Source organism: Mesoplodon bidens (assembly GCF_964165515.1).
Source record: "Mesoplodon bidens genome assembly, chromosome: 4".
NCBI lineage: Eukaryota > Metazoa > Chordata > Mammalia > Artiodactyla > Ziphiidae > Mesoplodon > Mesoplodon bidens.
Genome location: NC_138160.1, coordinates 150574895 through 150588027, shown reverse-complemented (window position 1 = coordinate 150588027; position 13133 = coordinate 150574895). Strand labels below are relative to the sequence as shown.

The following is a 13133-nucleotide window of genomic DNA, read 5'->3' as shown; positions in this document are numbered from 1 at the left end:
CAGCCAACAATCGTGTGAACTCTTGGGAAGCAACCTGGGGAGGCAGATGGGCCTATAAGCTTGTTGGGGTGCACGTGCACGACAGCTGGGGCCAGGATCGGGAAGCCCAAAAAGAGAGCCATGGCAGATCCTAGAACAGAGATGCAAGAGGGAGCCATGGGGGCTTCCCTGGTGGCGCAGTGGTTGAGAGTCCGCCTGCCGATGCAGGGGACACAGGTTCGTGCCCCGATCCAGGAAGATCCCACATGCCGCGGAGCGGCTGGGCCCGTGAGCCATGGCCACTGAGCCTGCGCATCCGGAGCCTGTGCTCCGCAACGGGAGAGGCCACAGTAGTGAGAGGCCCGTGTGCCGCAAAAAAAAAAAAAAAAAAAAAAGAGGGAGCCATGGCAGGTTCTAGAGCAGGGGTGTCGCCCGAAGGAGTCAGTGTATTCTAGGCCCCGGCCGACAGACTGCGGTTGTTGCCAGAGGGCAGGGCCGGGCTTCGGCTCAGTGTCAGGGTCCTGCGGGCCTCCCGGAGTCTCGGGCAACCCTGCCCGCGGCCGCCAGGATCCTTCACGGGTCCCGCCCCCCGAACCCCGCGCACCACACGACGCAGGCGCGCAGACACGCCCCGCCGCCAGAGCGACCTTCCAGTCCCGCCCCCGCCGTGCGTGCGTGGGCGGAGCCATGAGGGGCGGGGTCTGCGTCGGGGCGGGGGCCGAGCCTGGCCTATAAAACTGTCGGCGACGCGGCCCGCCCGGCTCCTCTCGGCGGTGGCGGCCCTGGTGGAGGAGTCCGCGGTGGCGGCAGCGGCGGCGGCGGCGCTGTTCCCCGCGCGGTCCGCGCAGCGGGCTCCGGGCTGCGCGTCTCGGGCGGCGGCACTGCGGTCCGGGCCCGAGTCCGACCCCGGTGAGTGTGGCCCTGCGACCCCGGCCCGACCCCGACCCGGACCCGGGGAGCGGGCCCCACGGAGCCTCGCCGCCGTGGCCCGGGCTCCCGGCGCGCCGGCCGCGGCCACTCAACGCCCTCCTTTGTCTGCTCCCGCCCACAGGGTCCCCTCACCGGCCGCCCCCCCGCCCACGGGCCGTCCCCCGGGCCCCGCGTCCCCTCCCCCGCTGGCGGGGCCCGGACAGAAGATGGTGCAGAAGAAAACAGCCGAACTTCAGGGCTTCCACCGTTCCTTCAAGGTGAGGGCCGGGTCGTCTTGGGGCCGCCACGGGCTGGACCACCAGAGTGGCCGGTGGCGGGACGCGGAGCCCGCCCCCCAGGATACCCCCCGGGGCTCGTGCCAGCTCCCCACCCTTCGCCTGGAGCTGCCCCAGCCTGGTGTGCATTGTCGGGGGTGGGGGGCGGTGTCAGCAGGCCACAGTCCAATCTCAGGCACCCTGGGACCTGTCGGGTCTTTCTTCCAGAAGCCCCATACCGGGCTGGGGACCCCTATATATGTGTCCCCTGCCGACCCGAGCCAGGCATGTGCTGGTGTGGTGAGGAGGGGGGAGTTCGGTAGGCCACAGTCAGTCCCTAGCGCCCTGGGGCCTCTGGGGTCTTTCCTCCAGGAACCCCGGGCAGGACTGAGGGGTGGCCTGCCCGTGGGGGCCCCTGACTGTGTGTCCCCTGCAGAGCTCAGTCGAGTGTGCACTGCTGGGGACTGTCAGCAGGCCACAGTCCGGTCCCCAGCGTCATGGGGCCTGCGGGGGTCTGCGGAGTCCTTCCTTCTGGAACCCCAGGCAGGGCTGCAGGCCTCCCCTACACCCTCCTGGGTGGTCTGCAGAATGGGGCAGTGGACTGGATGCCCTCCCAGCCCAGCACCTCCCAGACACCCCAGGCCCAAGGCTATTTCCTGTCGGAGCAGGAAGTTTCTGCAGCGGCCCCATGGCTGTGGCATGGGGCCGCCGCAGTTCTAGTCTCAGATGAGCGAGTCTTGGGGGGGCAGGCAGGTGCTAGGCAGGGATCCCACAGGGCCTGGCCCAGGGGACACAGTGATGTCAGCGGCCACCCCACCCCGCTGGCCGCGTTATGTAATGGCTTCCCTGGGCCTTCTTGGGCAAGAACCTGTTGCCCTCTAGAGAAGGCAAGACCTGGGTGTATGTGCGTGTGTGAGTGTGTGAGTACGCTGCGCGCGCCTACAGGCGAACTGCACACCAGGGTGGGAGGAGCGAGCTGAGACTGTTTGGGTTAAAATTCCCAGGCCATCCAGCCAGCGTCCTGGGCCAGTGCCCCACCCCTGCCCACACGCCTGTCATCCTGGCTTCTCCCCCTAGGGCAGCCACAGCCTTGGCACGTTCAAGTGTTCAGGGCTGGGCGGGAGCAGGGTGGACTTGAGACGTCACTGGTGGTGGTCTGTCCCCTTCGGGGGCTGGGTGGGAGCCGAGATGGGGTCAGCGCGGGGGGCCAGCACAGTGGCCAAAGCAAAGTCGAACTTTCTGGATGGTTCCAGCCACCTCCTGCCAAGGCCTGCTGACTGGAGGCCCGCAGCCAGCCCTGGGCCTGGCCTGGCAACACTGCCTGGTACTATGGGTTGGCCTCTGCAGGCCGTGCGAGAGCCCAGCGCTGAGGTGGGACTGTGGGAGTCCTGAGGGAGTTGGAGGGACACTGGGCCGGGAGTGCTGGCTCTGAGGTGGCCCTCCCGGTGGCCAGAGGCCGGCCTCGCTACGTGTCTCCTCCCGCTGCACCCCAAGCTCCCTCGGGCCGCGGCCACCTCCCTCCCCTCAGCCTGGCAGCGGCGTCTGCCAGGTGTCTCTGATGTATTTTTCCCCATTTCCACATGGGAGAGTGGAGCCTTGGACAGCGTGGGCATTTGTCTTAGCACCCCCCGCACGTGGTGACAGGGACACAGGAGCTGGCATGGCTAGTGTCCCTTCACCTTGGTGGCTTGGCCGCCCCTTCTCTCCAGGGTCCAGCTCTTTGCATCGGAGGCTGGCACAGGGTTGTGGGGTCGGTGACAGGCCCCCTGAGGTCCTCATGCCCTTACATGATCCTTTTGAGTCACCCCTGGGTGCTGGTCAGGCCCGGAGCTGAGGTCACTAGGCCGAGGTGAAGAAGCTGGTGAGGGCCACCGCTGGCCCCAAGCCTCACATCCACCCTCCCTCTTGATCACCCCCATGTTGCCACCCTGGGGCCCCTCCTCCTGGGAGGAAGGAGTCACCTGGCGCCTCCAGACGCCCCTGGACTGAGCCTTCTCAGAGCGCTGACTGCCGGTGCTGGCACAGCCGTGTGCCTGGCTCCCTGTGGGTGCCGGACCCCTGGGCGGGCAGGGGCAGGTGCTGGTAGACTATCCTGCGCTGACTGGCTGGAGCGCCGCCTTCCTCCCCTCCCCCGCCCGCTGGCCTCCTAGCAACTATCTGCAGGGTGGGTGGGTGGTGAGGCCGGGAGGGCCCACGCCTGTTTTTCAGCCGCTCCCTGTGACCTCTGCCTGCCCCTGTGCTGCCGGACTGGCTTCCGGGCCTCCCGTCTGCAGGAATCTGGCCAGGCCCCTTCTGCTGTTAGGCCCCTGGGTATCTCCCTGGGGCTCTCCCGGAGTTCCTTCTCTGCCAGATGGCCTCCTGCTGGAGCCCTGCTTCCCCTTGTCCCAAGGCCCAGAGGGGGGCAGTGACTTGACCCAGGTCCTCCAGCATCAGAGCTGGTGCCACTGCCGCGTGTACAGGGCCCCCATGGCCACCTGAAGCCCTGGCCACCTGGACCACCAGGATTCGGGGAGCTAAGTGATTGCAAACTCCTAGAGAAACACGGTGGGGCCTCAGAGCCCCAGCCTTAAAGCCTCAGCCTCGTGCGTTGCCGGGGGCTGCCAGTCCTCACGCGGGATCCGCAGAAACTGGAGGAACCCCAGCTGCCTTCGTTCCCTTGTTAGGATCCCACGCACCGCCCCCCAGTCCCGGGGGCCGTCAGGTGACCTTGAGCATGTCCCTCCCTGCTCAAGGGCTGTTTCCTTAGCTGGACACCGCGGCCTGTGAGGGGCTCCATCCTGGGGTGTCTGAGGGTACACGGGACAGTGCGGCTGTGGCCGGGCCAGGGAGCGGCCCAGTGCTCACGCGGGAGACCGCGGGTGCCTTTCATGTGAGCCCCCGGAGCCGGGTCCCAGCGGTGCGGAGCTGGAAGCAGACGAGCAAGGGGGGTCGGACCAGGAGAGGAGGCGCAGAGCTGGGGGACGGGGCGCATTGTGGGCGCATCAGGAGCAGAGGTGTGGTGGCGGGAATCGTCTCGGGCCGGGAGGTGCAGCGGGGACGAGCGGACAGTGAGAGGCAAGGAGGGCAGTGGTGCCCCATTCCACAGAGGGGAGACTGAGGCCAGGAAGCCATGGGAAAGCAGGCAGGGCCGCCTGGCTGGGAGCCCCGCCCTGGGAAGCCGCTGACTCACTCCCTCCCACTGGCTGCCCTGCGCCTTTGATCTCTGCTCCGGCAGGGGCGCGGGCGGTCAGCCGGGCTGTGGTGCTGGCCCTGGCCCCATCCTGCAGGTGAGCAAACCAAGGCTCAAGACGTGGCCTGGTGCCCCACAGCGACTCAGGCCTGGCCTGGGAGGCGGCACCCCCTCCCATGCCTGCGTCTGGCCTTTTCCCATACCACACCCCCTCCCCAGAGGCCCCGAGGGCCCTGGGCTGGGGGTGAAAGGTCCATTTCCTTGTGGTCTGGCAGAGCCAGGCTTTCTGCTCCGCAGTGTGTGGACATGGAGGCCGGGGCACTCTGGGTGCAGCTGCCCCGCAGGGCTGGGGCCTGAGCTCTGTCCTCTCCTCTCCTGCAGGGACAGAATCCTTTCGAGCTGGCCTTCTCCCTAGACCAGGCCCACCACGGGGAGCCTGACTTCGGCCTGGAGTGCCCGGCCCGCCCTGGTGAGGGGCTGGGGGGGAGGGCGAGCCTCTGGCGGTGGCGGAGGGCTGGGCCACCTCCTGAGCCAGGCGGGCCTCACCTCCGGCTCCCCCTGCACAGATATGCCCGCGAGCCAGCCCATTGACATCCCCGATGCCAAGAAAAGGGGCAAGAAAAAGAAGAGGTGCCGGGCCACCGACAGCTTTTCGGGCAGGTTCGAAGGTGAGTGGGGCCGGCAGGGGCGGCGGTGTCGGGGAAATGGGCCGCCCCAGGGTGGCTCTCACCGGCCCCCTGCTCTGCAGATGTCTACCAGCTGCAGGAGGACGTGCTTGGGGAGGGTGCCCACGCCCGCGTGCAGACCTGCGTGAACCTCATCACCAACCAGGAGTATGCCGTCAAGGTGAGACAGGCCCCAGCGCCTGGGCGGCCCCCTCGCCCCTCCCCAGCCATTCCTGGGATCTGGCACCCTCCAGGGGTGGCAAAAGGAGGGGAGCTGGCATTTGAGCTGCTGGACTGGCAGGCGGGGAAAACCAGTGTCTAAAAATGGCCTCAAGGCCGGTGATTCAGGCCACACCTGGGAATCCAGGTCAGCCTGGGCTGAGCCCCCAAGTCCGGGTGGGAAGTGACAGGGGGGTGGCCCTGCTGCACAGGTGGCCAAGGACCTGGTGCCAGAGGGACCGCTGAGAACTGGGGGCTTCAGTTAGAGCTGATGCTCACCTGTTGGGTCACTCGGGCCAGGCCCCTGTCCCCAGGGATGACGAATGCTTCCCTGTACTGGTTACAAACATTGAAAGGCAATGCCCTATTCGGGGCCCCGGGGGAGCTGGGCATCAGGGGAGACCAGGGCAGGTCCGCGAGAGCCTCCTGCAAGCCCTGGGCCGCCTCTGACCCAGGGTGCGCCTGCGCAGCCTGTGTTGCCTGGCCAGGCGTCAGACCCTGCGTTCCAAGAAGCCTTCCAGGCTTCCCTCATGACCCTGCATCTGGGCTGGGTGGGGTAACGGGAGGCTGGCTGCCCAGGAAGGAGGGCCAGGTGCACAGTGGCAAGCGGGGTGGCCGGAAGCCTCAGGCCCTGGTGGAAGCGTGGTGACCAGGGTGGCTGTGGTCCCCGCCCCCTGGGAGCGCCCGGGTTGGGTGGGTGATGGTGCCATAGGACTGCACACCTGGCATCAACCACATTCTGCACGGTCAGTGTCCTCCTTCCTAAGGCCCCTTGCTGGGCAGCCTGGCTTCTGTCACTCTGACGGACAGGGAAACCAAGGCTCAGAGGGCTGGGTTAGTTGTACCGTGTGTGACCCCTCAGAAGGCCGTCCCCTCTCGGGACTGCTGTCTGCTCCGTGGAGTGGGGGGCCCTAGCTACATTCCCAAGGGACGGAATGAGGTTCAGGTAACTCCAGGAGGGCATGGCTGCTGGCATTATCTCAAGGAGCCCTGGAATCTGGTGGTTCTGCCCCTCTGTGGGGCAGGTGTATTTGTCACTAGATAGGTGGGACAGTGCTTAGGGTGGTGGCCGAGCCCCGGTGACCAGTGGATGTGTGTGCCCACCTGCTGCTGGAGCCTGGCCAGTGGAGCACACCACGTCCCCTCCCCCAGGCTGCTGGTGGGCCGGGAGCCCTGGGCACAGTGGTGACCCAGGCTGCCCGCCCACCCAGTGAGAGGGGGCCCTAGGTCCAACACGTGAAGAGGTTCCCAGGAGGTGTGTGTGGCCTGGCTTTGCTGGGAGAGGGCTGGCACGCACTTTTTTTTTTTTTGGCACATGCTTTTTGACCTCCCCTCTCTGGGAATGAAGCGGCTCACCCCAGGGCGTGGGCCCAGAACCCTCCTGTCCTTAGAGCTCCTGGGTGCCAGAGGGGGATGGGCACAGAGGCGTGGGCTGGTTTCCTGAGGCTCTGGGGTCCTGGGCAGCTGTGCCCGCTCACCTGGCCTGAAACAGACTTGGGCTTACGGGGCTGGGGCATCTGTCCAGACTGGTGCCCAGGCAAGTGGGATGTCTTGGCTGGCAGCCAGGCACCCCCAGGCCCCTCCAGTCCCCTGGGTGGTGTGTGAACCAGCACAGTGGCCCTCAGTCTCCTGGTCAGGGAGAGGAGGCCGCTAGGCTAAGGAACCTGCTGCCCTGAAGGAGTATCTTGCAGGGGCTCCAGGCCCCAAATACACCCCAAGGCTTGTGGCAGTCAGGGGCGGAGAGCTACTGGCTCCTGTCCTGCTCACCCCTCCTGTGATGCCTCTGGGGAAACACATTGCCCCCAGTTTGTTCTGACACCACAGTTTCGACTTCCAGTAAATTCTGGGCCCCCATAGGATAGCTCTGCTTTCCAGAACTTCAAAATCTAAGCTCTGACGAGCTTCAGGCGTGACACAGGGGAAGTTTCTGGCAGGGGAAGGGGGGGCGGGTCTCAGGCTGTAGGGGGTCAGGCTGACCCAGTTGGTGTCTGTGTGTGTCCTCCCCGCTCTGACGTTTCAGATCATTGAGAAGCAGCCGGGCCACATTCGGAGTAGGGTTTTCCGGGAGGTGGAGATGTTGTATCAGTGCCAGGGACACAGGTAATATGACCTACCCTCACCACAACACTGGGCCCCAAGCCATCTTTCAGTGGCTGAATGGGCCCGAGTGCCTCATCACCCCCAGCAAGCACTTAGTGAGCACCCACAGTGTGCCAGGCCCTGTGCTGGGCATTGTGGGTGGGCCCAGCGGCAGGCAGGCTGACAGTCCGAGGTGGGCAAGGCAGAAGCAGGCCAGTGGCCCCAGGCGCAGCCTTCCTGTGGGTAGGTGGGGTGGAGAAGGCGGGCCCCTGCTGGGCCTGGCTGTGGCTGCCCACAGGCCTGAGGAAGCCTCACTCCTCCCTCACCTCCCTGCCCCCACCCCAGGAACGTTCTAGAGCTGATTGAGTTCTTTGAGGAAGACGACCGTTTCTACCTGGTGTTTGAGAAGATGCGGGGCGGTACGTGGGGCCCGGCAGGCTTTTCCATCTGATCCTAACGGGCCGGGGGCTTAGGGCCACCAGGGAGAACCTTTCAGGGGGGGCCTGCACATCAGAGGGGCCTTGTGGGGTCCACACGCCAGCTCAGGTTGCAGGACTCTGGACCCGAGGAGGCAGGAGTGGGGGCTTCCCTGCCAGGGTGGGGTGGGTGCTGGCCGTTGGGCAGTGGAGGTGACCCCTGTGTGTTCTGCTCCATGGCCTGGCCCAGGCTCCATCCTGAGCCACATACACAAGCGGCGGCACTTTAACGAACTGGAGGCCAGCGTGGTGGTGCAGGATGTGGCCAGCGCCCTGGACTTTCTGCACAACAAAGGTGGGTGGCCACTCTGCCTGCCCCAGGGGTCCCTGGGTGTCTAGCCTTGCGCCCAGGACCCTGGTAAACGTGTCCACCCACCCACAGACCCCTGACCCGCCCTCTTGGTTCTTGGTTCTCCCTGCAGGCATTGCCCACAGGGACCTAAAGCCGGAAAACATCCTCTGTGAGCACCCCAACCAGGTGAGGTGCACCGGGGGGTGGCCTTCCCTGTGGACCAGGGCCCCCAGGGTCGGGACCCCCACCCTCACAGCCCCCTCTGACCCCGCCCAGGTGTCCCCCGTGAAGATCTGTGACTTTGATCTGGGCAGTGGCATCAAACTCAACGGGGACTGCTCCCCCATCTCCACCCCGGAGCTGCTCACTCCGGTGAGGGCCTGCGGGGTCAGGGCTCCCCGAGTGGGGTGCTGGGGGGGGAGGGGTAGCTGGCAGGGGCGGAAAGGGCGGGAATGGCTCCGAATCCGGTCCCAGGCTACAGTTGCATAACCTCGAGGTGCGGAGCCTGCTTGGCGGCTCGGGCCTCGGAACTCGGGCTTCCGCTTAGCAACAGCCGCTGATTGGCCGGGCAGAGCGGCTGGGCGGGGCCGCGTCGGGCGCGGTGAGGCTGGGCGGGCTCCCGGCACCTGTTGATTGGGAGGAGGTTGGGGCGGGGCCGAATTCCTCAGCAGCCTCTGATTGGCCGGCAGGGCGAAGGCGGGGCTGGCTCAGCAACCTGTGATTGGTTGGGCAGGGCTGTCTGGCCTTGGGCTCCGGGAAGTCCGTGTCGGGGCGCCCCCCCTTCCCCCTCCGCGGGCCCTGACGCCCCCGTTCCTGCCCCTGCCCGCAGTGCGGGTCCGCCGAGTACATGGCCCCGGAGGTGGTGGAGGCCTTCAGCGAGGAGGCAAGCATCTATGACAAGCGCTGCGACCTCTGGAGCCTGGGCGTCATCCTCTACATCCTGCTCAGCGGCTACCCGCCCTTCGTGGGCCACTGCGGCAGCGACTGCGGCTGGGACCGCGGCGAGGCCTGCCCGGCCTGCCAGGTGCGAGTGGGGTCCTGCCGTGCACCCCTCCCCCGAGCACCTCGTCTGGCCTGCCTCGGCGCGCACACACACACACATACATACACACACACACGTGCACCCTCACCCCTGCCTGCCCAGTGCACCCCAAGGTCTGGTCCATGCACACACCTACCCCCCACCCTGGGGCACCTGGCCTGTGAACCCCCCTGAGCACCCCTTAGGGCTTGGCCTCCAACCACTGACCACATCCACAGGCCACTGCCGGCCTGACCTTCCTGGGTTTCCAGAGGCTCGTTGGGTTCCCCAGCCCAACGGGAGAAGGCAGTCAGGGGTCAGGAAGTTGAGGTGGGGCGAGGCCTGTGGTTTGAGGTGGCCAGGTTCCAGCCTTCTACCCACCATGTGAGGCTCAGGCTTCATGGCCTGATCCCCCCAGAGGCTGGTCGCCCAGAGCCACCCTTCAGTAAATCGGGCCCCACTTGAGCAGAGCCCACCAAGTGCCTCCCCGAGGCCACTCTCTGGCCCAGCCTCCCAGCCACCCACAGATGGGTGGGTCCCTGCCCTCCTTGGCCTGCCAGAGCCCCTGGCCTTGACAGCTGAGCTCAGGGCACTTTCCCCGACCCTAACCCTGGGCCCAGGTCACATGCAGCTGGTAGAGGCTGGGGGCCCTGACAGAACTTGTCACTCATTGGTGCTCCTCCGGGTCCAGGCCTGCCCCTTCAGGCGTCTGCGACGTGGCCTCAGCTCTTGCTGGCTGCAGCTCACCCCACCTTCCATGTCCCCTCCAGAACATGCTGTTTGAGAGCATCCAGGAGGGCAAGTACGAGTTTCCGGAGAAGGACTGGGCCCACATCTCCTTTGCTGCCAAAGACCTCATCTCCAAGCTCCTCGTCCGTGACGCCAAGCAGAGGCTGAGTGCTGCCCAAGTCCTGCAGCACCCCTGGGTGCAGGGGGTGAGTGGGAGCCCCAGGGAGGCCTGGGGGGGGGCGCTGGCCTCCATCCAGCCTCTGCCAGTGGGCTGGGGTGACTCAGAGCAAGGGTACGACAGCCTTAGGCGGCTCAGCATCGAGACCCCCCAGAGCGGGCAAGTGTGCAGCAGGGAGACCCCCACTGCCTGCTGGCCAAGTTGGGTTGGGACTGCAGGAGCTGCTTCTCAGTGAGTCACCAGGCCCTGTGTCCTGGAGGTGCAGGGGCCTCTTCTCACCTGGAACAGAGTGTCAAGCTGAGGTCAGCCAGGTGGCAGGCGGGGGTCTGCCACCCCCCCCCGTCCAAGGCTCTGTCCCCACCAAGCTGAGAAGAGCTTGCTGTTTCTTCTGCCCAATTGTTGTCCTGGCGGGGCAGATGCCTAGGCCACCAGGGCAAGGGGGCTTAACAAAAGTACAAGTTGGCACTGTGGGGAGCAAAGACTGGGGCCCCGCTGTCGAGGCAGATGGGCTGGTGGAGGGGGTTCCCAAGCCCTGCTGGGAACTGGGGCAGCTTTGGTGAGAGGCAGGCTCCGCCCGTCACGTGGTCTGGCAACGTCCACCGCGCCCCTCCCCCCAGCCTGGCTCGGTTCCCGGGCAGGTGCACCGCCTTAACCCCCGCTGCTGTCGTAGCCAGCTGGGCGCCCCGAGGCGGGCGGGCTCTGCTCTCCAGCCTCACCTCTTCTGTCTCCTTGCAGTGCGCCCCGGAGAACACCCTGCCCACGCCCATGGTCCTGCAGAGGTGAGGCCCGTGTGGGATCTCGGGCTCCGAGCGGGGAGCCCCGGGTCCAGGAGGGGGCGCTAAATGTTAAGATGTTTAAAGAAGACTACACGATCCTCTTTCAGTCTTGGCGGGGGAAGCCGTCCAAGCGCTTGGGTGTCCTTGTACCGGGTGATGAGTTTGTGACCCCACCGCGAATTCCAGTCCGCCGGCCCCTCCCGCCCCCTGCGGAGTCTGGGGGCCTCCTGGGGCCTGCAGCCCCTCCCCCAGGGCACTGCACAGACCCCGAGGGTCCTGAGGGAAGCAGGGGGGACGGGCCGGCGGCTACCTCCCCCTCCTTGGTGACCCCCGCCCTGTCCCCAGGAACAGCTGCGCCAAAGACCTCACGTCGTTCGCGGCCGAGGCCATTGCCATGAACCGGCAGCTGGCCCAGCGCGAGGAGGACGCGGCCGAGGAGGCGGGGCAGGACCAGCCCGTGGTCATCCGAGCTACCTCACGCTGCTTGCAGCTGTCACCGCCCTCCCAGTCCAAGTTGGCCCAGCGGCGGCAGCGAGCCAGCCTGTCCGCGGCCCCCGTGGTCCTGGTGGGAGACCACGCGTGACCCCCTCCTTCCCTCTGTACATAGGCCGCCCCTCCCCCCCGTCAAGTCTAAAGATTTTTTTAAGCTATTGCCCGCGGGTGACCAGCGGGCTGCCCTCCCCCGGCTGGATTCCGAGGCGCTAAGCTCAGCTCGGGGGTCTTTTTATATAAGGTTTTTGCTGTTGGGTTTTTTTCCTGTTACCCTCCTTTTTTTTTTTTTTTTTCTTTCAATGGTGTTAAACGCAGAGCAGGCGCCCGGGGAGGAGAGCGGAGGGCCTGTGGCTGGGTGGGGCCCTCCCGCCGCCCCGGCCCGGGATGCGCCGGGTACTGTGAAGGCCGCTCCCCGCCGCCCGCGTGACTCAGGAGAGGAGGGCGTGGCGTCTCCCCGAGCCGGCGGGACCTCGCCGCCCCCCTCCCCGGCCCTCACAGTGTTTTCAGGGACGGGTCGACCCCCACCCACCTCCTCTCGACGAGACGGTAGCTCCTTCCCTCCCCTCAGACACCCTGGCGGCCGGGCGGGCCGGGGGCTTCTTGCGTCTCGCCTGTCGCAGGGCGGGGCCTGGGGGCGGGCGGGGTGGCGCCGCCCGCTGGAGCCCCCGCCGACTGACAATCGGGGCTCCCTCGAACCTTGACCTTAAGCTGCGGCTGCCCGGGGCCCCTCCCCTGGCCTCTCCACTGGGGGCTGCCCACCCGCGAAGGGGGGCGCCAGAGGAAGCGCGAGGAGCCGGACAGGCCCCCGTCAGCCGACGCGGGGGTCCCGCGGACCCCCGACCCGGGCACCCGAGTGCCCCTTCTCAGGGCTCAGTCTGACCACGGCCACGTCCTGCCCGGCCGCCCCTCGGGTCTGGCGTAGAAGCTCTCTCAGCCCAGTCCCCGGGGTCTCGCGGGACCCCACCACCACCACCAAGGGCGGCGTCTCTGTTCCGCCCACCTTCAGGAAAAGGCCGCAGCTGCCGCGCCCCTTCCGCCCGCGCCTGAGTCAGATGTCGCGTGACCCGCCGGGCTGGGGAGACTCTGACGCCCTTCGTCCTCGGGTGGGAGACTCTATGCAATTCACAGGCTTCCTTTTCCACGTGCACACGGGCTTCTGCCGGGGTTGGCGCGGGCAGCGGCCCAGACCGCCCTCCGGCTCCTAGCTGTTCGTCCTGTCTCGTTAGTTTTCCAGAACATCAGCTGACTTCCCTTCCCTGTTCTTGACGAATACTTGAATGTGGGGGGGGGGGGGCGGGGCGGGCCTCGAGGCGTCGGGGGCTCGAGCGCCGTCTCTGCGGCCCCCCGAGTCTCGGAGATTGTCGCCGTCCTTGGTGGCTGGTGGGGGGCCGCCGCCCCGCCCCGCCCGCCCTCCGATCTGTGGACTGGCCTTTCCAAAGACTCCGGGGATGGGGAGGCCATCCCCCATCATTTCTCGCCCATCAGTGATTCCACGTTTTGCAACCGAGGATTCTGCCTTTTTGTAAAAAAAGAAACAAATGGACTCTCGCCCGCTGCAGGCGCCATGGCCATTTTACTCCGGAAAGCTGAGCTGTGAGCAGCTTTTTTTTTTTTTTTTCCTCAAAGGTGGGACAGCCACTTCCTCCCCCACCCCTGTCACAACGACAGTGCGGCCCGGAGGACTGGTCAGAACCGTTACTGTGAACGAGCCTGGCGCTGGGGGGAAGGGGGCACAGCAGTGTTTCAACGTTAAGATGTGTAAAAAAGAAAAAAAAACTCAATTTTTTAAAGTGGGGGAAAAACATCCAAGCACTTTAACTCCACTGTACCAGGTGAACTGATACAGCTCAGAAGTTTTCCTTTACACCAACTGT

The 13133-nt window shown here is 66.2% G+C and overlaps 1 protein-coding gene across 2 annotated transcripts; it reads left to right on the top strand.

Moving 5' to 3' along the window:
- Positions 1-759: 759 nt before the first annotated feature.
- On the top strand, positions 760-13056 carry MKNK2 (MAPK interacting serine/threonine kinase 2). Of its 2 annotated transcripts, none has more exons than XM_081231694.1 (14): positions 760-888; positions 1031-1166; positions 4714-4801; positions 4899-5000; positions 5081-5178; positions 7237-7316; positions 7641-7714; positions 7962-8066; positions 8194-8249; positions 8340-8435; positions 8893-9087; positions 9855-10019; positions 10727-10770; positions 11119-13056. In XM_081231694.1, exons 2-14 carry the CDS (start codon positions 1116-1118, stop codon positions 11348-11350), a joined length of 1386 nt encoding a protein of 461 aa, XP_081087820.1. In that variant the 5' UTR covers positions 760-888; positions 1031-1115; the 3' UTR covers positions 11351-13056. The 2 variants fall into 2 exon arrangements, with proteins under 2 accessions (XP_081087820.1, XP_081087819.1); XM_081231693.1 differs by having other exon boundaries at positions 11113-13056.
- Positions 13057-13133: the final 77 nt, after the last annotated feature.

Bases quoted from the DNA above. Each gene is read 5' to 3' on its own strand.
- MKNK2 (XM_081231693.1), top strand. From the start codon at position 1,116: ATGGTGCAGAAGAAAACAGCCGAACTTCAGGGCTTCCACCGTTCCTTC. The intron at 8,067-8,193 runs GTGGGTGGCCAC...TTCTCCCTGCAG, and splicing joins GGACTTTCTGCACAACAAAG to GCATTGCCCACAGGGACCTA. The intron at 10,020-10,726 runs GTGAGTGGGAGC...GTCTCCTTGCAG, and splicing joins AGCACCCCTGGGTGCAGGGG to TGCGCCCCGGAGAACACCCT.